General features: G+C 40.3%; 1 protein-coding gene across 1 annotated transcript; it reads left to right on the forward strand.

Annotated features, from left to right (window-relative positions):
• The first annotated feature begins 4390 nt into the window (after positions 1-4390).
• Positions 4391-6043, forward strand: LOC134872175 (piggyBac transposable element-derived protein 4-like). Its single transcript, XM_063895348.1, has one exon. It carries the CDS (start codon positions 4391-4393, stop codon positions 6041-6043), a length of 1653 nt encoding a protein of 550 aa, XP_063751418.1.
• Positions 6044-6604: the final 561 nt, after the last annotated feature.

The following is a 6604-nucleotide window of genomic DNA, read 5'->3' on the forward strand; positions in this document are numbered from 1 at the left end:
GTAACAATTTAACAAATGATACTGAAATTACAAAATATATGTAAATATTAATAAAACAAAAGTTCCCTTCTGAAAAAAGCCTCTAAAATATGTAGCAGTAAAGAATTCCAAAAATAGCAGCATACTATAGTACTTTTATCTTTACCTTGTCACTTCAACACTGTGTACACCGGGGGTTTGTATAAAATATAGAACAGCATCCGCAGTTTACCGGTCACTGTGCTGAAGTTCAGCATGCAGTCTCCACCACCGGAGTAGATGATGTTCTATGCACAGCAAGCTAGTTGCCACATGTCCAGCTTTAAGGTTTCGTGCTATTGATGATATTGGCTTTCTCTCACTCCCAAGGAAGCACGGTAGGCTAAAATTAGTCGCAAGTTAAGCATGGCATCAGAGCTTATAAACTCAGCAAAACTACTCATGCAAGATGCATGGAGCACATTAAAAGAGGTTAGAGAGACAAATGTGTTCCTTCGAGCTCTTGACACTCTTGCACCTCAACTCGGCTGCTATGAGTTTGAGAGAAAGATCTTTTAAAAACATTGTTATAATAACACGTAGAACGAGTTGAGACTATTGTAATCAATTTAGAGTGCTTTGAATTTTAAGAGGACATATTGTGCTCAATTTCAGGTTCATATTTGTATTCCGTGCCTCTACTTTGACATGTTTCCATGCTTTAATGTTCACAAAGCTCTTTATGTGTCTCATACTGCCTGTGCTGCAGCACCTCTTTTCACCCTCTGTCTGAAACCAGAGCCCAGTCTGCTCTGATTGGTTAGCTGGTTGGCTCTTTTGTGATTTGACAAAAGCTGAGAGATGTCCAACCCCTAAGCCTATCAGGTACAATGTGTTGGAGCGCTAAGCCAATAGAAGCGCCAGTGTTACACAGTGATGCCACTATGTTAGGTAAATAAATGTCCGTTTAATAACACATTTCAGGCAGGGGGGAGTTTAGGAGAGAAACTATTTATCTGTAATTTTAGCCTTTGAAGGCCATTTACATGCATACAAACCTATATAACGCACTACAGGAAAGGGAAAACCCCAAAAAGCGAAATCAGCTCACAGATAGACAGAACAGGCAAAGTACTCGAAACAACTTCTGTGTTAGTTCCCGCCAAAGTGTCTCCAGGAAAATATTTGCAATGATGACAAAGATACAAAGACTCACAAGTGAAATATTACCAGCTTTGTGCTGTTAAGGCTAGTAAACAGCGTAGAACATCATAGTGGGTGCAACAGTCATTATTAGGCTACATACATTAAATAGCCTGTTTCTTAAAAGTATTTATATAACCTCCTGGAAACAACCTCAATTTAATTTGTATTTGATAGTTAGCAAGACAAAGTGAGAATTCTCACAAGACTTTCTGAGCATGGATCCAAAATCCCCGGCACCACTCAAACCAAACTCTCAGACAGTCATGCAATGAAAAGAAAGGCCGACTTCATCACTAAGGACCCTTCAAACCCCCTTCACCACTCCCATCAGACAACCGCTTTATAGCACCTCTGGCCAGGAAGAGAACTAAAAAAAACTCTTTCATTCCCACTCCACTGCATTTCAAACAAGGCCAAATAGACGCTACTTTTTTAATTCGGCTTTGAATTCCTGCTTTAATTTGTGACAGTATTGTTTTCATTTTAATCTGAAGTGGTTCCTTTATGGGCATTTTTATATAGTTAAGATAACTCCTAATTTGGGATAATTTTAATTATGTGATAGAATAAAACATTTTGAATATAACATTCCACCCAACTTTTATTTGGTCATTTTTAATACAGGTTTCGCTGATTGATGTGTTTCGCCAAAAACTGCAAGCCTGCGTTGAATCTCTAAAACCTTTCTTAATGCTGGGATGGTGTTCTCTCTTTTCTTTTGTTAAAGTGTTTTCTTTTTTTATATCAGTCAATTTTGATTTATATCACCTTAGTATAGATTTTCCTTTGTGGGAGTTTTTGCACAAGTACTTTTTGGCTGTCGATGTGTTTCTCCAGTTCGAGGTTTTCATATTCTTTTTTTACTTCTTTTGAGATTTTTCTCAGATTATTTTTCCCCTACATTGCTGTTTTTCAGAGCATTGTTGGTGAGCTGTTAGAGAAAGTTATTTGTGTCGATGAAGGATGCCCGCTCTCCTGAAGAACTTGTCAGACTGGATCTCTGAGGAGTGAAATATTAAAGCGCCATATGGCTGTTTGTAAAACTGCTTACAGTGGAGAACTTAGGAGATACGGGCATGGTCACTTAATACAATCAAATGGATTGATGTATCAGTAATGTCCTGTACAACTAAGTTACTAGTGAGGGAAAAGTCAATGCTGGAGAATGTGTTAAATGGCAGTGAAAAGTATGAATATTCATTCACTGTTGCATTATTTATACACCAACTGCTGCAACATCCCAACTCCTCCATTTAGTGCTTTATTGTCTCAGCGATTGCCATTTCCTGCAACTTGTTGTTGATTGGTTTATTGTTGGGTGTTAGACTATCCCAAATACCTACTTCATTATGATGTTCTCATGTTAAGATGATGCCAACCACTGCATGTGCATGTATTTAAAAGGAGCATGTAAATCCCTGATGGTGTCCCGCAGTGTATTTTCTCCAAATAGTAAATTTGATTGCAGCCAATATATTAAAAAGTTTGAGAAAAAAAGTAGCATTCAGACACATTTTTCAAATTGTATTTAATTAAAGAGGTATTTTTCACAAGGATCCTTTTTTTTATCTAGCCATATTTTTTTTACAGAATTGTAAATCAACAGGATTGGATGGGCCCCTCAATGGGGAAAAAAAAAGTTCAGGCCTCACAAGGAGAGAACAAAAATTCTAGTATTTCCCTTTTCCCAAAAATAATTGCAAAACTTATTGATATCTAAGTATAAAAAACATCTTTAGATCTGTATTACAAATGCACAGATCTACATGAGGTACCAGTCGTTGCTTGTGCTGCATCTGTGCAAATGTGAAAGTAAAAAGCTGTGTTTCATTATTTATACTTTCCTTTGTTAAGACTAAATCACATAACCTCGGGTAGATTGTCGTGTTGGAATTCGATTTTGTATTGTTCATTAAAATCAAATCAACCAAAGACAATTGGACAGTCACTTGTAACGAGATTAAAGAGTAAGCAACCATTGATTTACCAAAGGTTAAGACATTGTTTTTTCACAGAATGACCTTACACATTGATAAGATATAATGATCAGTTTGCAACCCATGCCTTATTGATCTCGTTATGTCATAGCTTCAAACTTCTCAAATGCTTTGTGAATTTTATTTTTTTGAGCGCTTATAGTTGTTGTCCATGACACAATCTAATAAATGCGATATATTTGTTCACATATTTGTCAGAAATGATTTGCTTTTACAATATTTTAAGCATCACTGACATTAAACTCAAACTGCTTAGTGACTCCATAGTTGAACATGGAAGTTTGATGGTTTATAAAAATGCCATATTTTGCAGTGGCTGTTGTTTATCACATGGCTACTGCAAGCTTCAAAAACAGTTAAGATGGTGAGAGACCTTTGCTCTTTTGGTTCACCCATATCACAAACCCATCAAATTTTACCATAAAAGCTGAGACAGAACCCATCCTTCATTCTTAACCCTTAGATGCATAAGTGGGTCAAAAATGACCCGGTGAGGTTGTTTTCTTGAAATATCTTCGTAATGAAAAATTGTTATCATTTCATATTCCAGGTATTCCTCAAAAAACATGTTTTTGATATAATGCCATTTACATTTTTAACTTACCTTTTATACATTTTAAGAAATTGTAGTTTTTGTATTACTACCCCAAGCTTCCATAAGTGGGTCAAAAATGTTCTATGGAATCCAATGGGAACCTTTGATTCTTATCAACTGTGGCTGTCAGGAATACATTAACTGTGGACCACACAGACTATATCAGAAGTGTCACCCCTCAGGAAGATTATTTTACACAGCAAGAGCTGATACGTGTAAGTATTATCTTCATATAATATTGTGTGTGTGTCTTTCAGGACTGTTGTTATTATTATTATGTATCAACAAATTAGCCTACTTTATAACTAGCTAACACTAGCTAGCTAACTAAGATAGCTAACATTACTATATGTATTGTGTGTGTGTGTGTGTGTGTGTGTGTGTGTGTGTGTGTGTGTGTGTGTGTGTGTGTGTGTGTGTGTGTGTGTGTGTGTGTGTGTGTGTGTGTGTGTGTGTGTGTGTGTGTGTGTGTATTCATTTATATAGCTACATATTGATCTATTGAAAACATTACTCTTATGTTTCCTCATCCAAGGTGTCATGGCTGCTAGATACACAGCTGAAATGGTCCTACAGATGCTGGATGATGGAGAGGCAGTAACGGGGTGGGACTCCGAGTCTGAAATTTCTGATGATGAGGACCCAGACTATTGTCCAGGTGGCAGTGGCAGTCGTCCACCTGGAAATCCAACTGAACAGGATCAATCTGACTCAGAAGATTCCTCTTCTGTGTCTTCTGAAGAAGAAAGTGTCCAAATCATGTCCAACAGAATGTCGGAAGGGCTCTTACTGGAGCGAGTTACCTCCCACCCAGGGCAGAACACAGAGCCACAATATACTCAGAAGTCGGTCAGGGCCTGCACAAGGGCTTAGCACCACTGTCTCACCAAAAGATGCATGGGAGCTCTTTATCACTGATGATATAATACAAGAGGTGATGAAGTGCACAAACTTGGAAGGACGGAAAGTAGCAACAGCTAGAGGAAAAGAATGGAAAAATATCACCAAAGATGAATTCATGGCCTTCATTGGATTGACCCTGCTTGCAGGAAGTGAGAAGAACTGGGATGTATCAGTCCGTGAGCTGTTTGGAAGTCCTCTACATAATCCCATGTACAAGGCCACTATGGCTGTTGGAAGATTTGAAGACATTCGCCGTACCTTGCGCTTCGATGATAAGAGGACCAGAGCCTTCCGACTGGAAACAGACCATATGGCAGCCTTCCGCTATGTATGGGACCTGTTCCTGGTCAACTGCAGACAGCGATTCATCCCCAGTGATTGTGTCACTGTGGACGAACATCTTGTGCCATTCAGGGGTAGGTTCAAGTTTCTACAGTACATGCCAAGCAAGCCCGCCAAGTACGGCCTAAAGATCTTCTGGGTTTGTGATGCACGCATTCCCTATGCAATAGATGGTATAGTTTACACGGGGAGACAACCAGGGGAAGAAGTTCAGAAGAATCTGGGGGAAAACATTGTCCAGCAGTTGTGTAGTAGATTTAGAAACACAGGTCGCAACATCACCACGGATAACTTTTTCACCAGTGTGCCTCTGGCGCAGCATCTCCTGGAGAAGGATCTCACTATTGTGGGGACTCAGATCAAGCCAGACATCCCTCCTCTGATGAAGCCTTCCAAGTCCAGGGAGGTTCATAGCATAGAGTTTGGATTCAACGACAGCCTTACCATGGTCAGCTATGTCAGAAAGAAAGGAAAAGCTGTTATGCTCCTGAGCACGATGCACCACGACAAAGTAGTGGATGAAAATAGCAGAAAGAAAAAAACAGAAGTGATCACATTTTACAACAAGACGAAAGGAGGTGTAGACACCACTGACCAGATGGTTGGCACCTACACCTGCAAGCGCCAAACACAGAGGTGGCCCATGGTGCTGTGGTACAACATAATTGATATCGCCACCCTGAATGCCTATACCTTTTTCACGGCTCAGCACCCAGAATTCAAGAGCGGCATCACCAATGCACGATGGCTCTCCCTCAAAGAGCTGTCAAAGGAGCTTGTCACACCACACATGAGGAGTCGACTGGAAGGCTGCCCCCAAATGCAAACCCCGATTATTGAAGCAATGGAAAGGTGTGGGGTGACAAAAGCCACAACCCAGCAACAGGAAAGAAGCAGACAGGGCCAACCAAAGAGAAAGAGGTGTCAGATCTGCCCAAGTAACAAAGATTGCAAAGTCAACAATAGGAGTGGGAAATGCAATGTACCTGTGTGCAATGATCACAGCCAGAAACAGGTAGTTTGTCTGAACTGCATACAGTGATGAGACAAGAAGGCGAAACAGGGAAAAGAGAGAGGAACTGTCAATGACTGGACAGTTACACACATACATACACACACACACACACACACACACACACACACACACACACACACACACACACACACACACACACACACACACACACAATGGATGTTCACATTTTTCTATTGCTGTTCTGGGTAATTTTCTTTTTCAAAAATGTTAAAAAGTGAAAAATAAAGATATTTCAAACATGAAATCATTCTTGTGTGGTCCTAAATATAATACTAAATATTATACAAGCCTTTCCGAGAACCAGCACCTTATCGTGGTGGAGAGGTTTGTGTGCCCCGATGAACCTGGGGGCTGTGTTGTCTGGAACCTTGTGTTCCTGGTAGGGTCTCCCATGGCAAATTGGTCTCAGGTAAGGGGCCAGACTAAGATTGGTTCAAAAAGACTTCATGAATGAACATCATTGGAAGCGAGGATACCCGGCCCGGAGGAAGCCCGGGGTCCCCTTCTGGAGCCAGGCCCAGAAGGAGGACTCGTCAGCGAGCGTCTGGTGGCCGGGCTTGCCACGGA

Source organism: Eleginops maclovinus, chromosome 11 (genome assembly GCF_036324505.1).
Source record: "Eleginops maclovinus isolate JMC-PN-2008 ecotype Puerto Natales chromosome 11, JC_Emac_rtc_rv5, whole genome shotgun sequence".
NCBI lineage: Eukaryota > Metazoa > Chordata > Actinopteri > Perciformes > Eleginopidae > Eleginops > Eleginops maclovinus.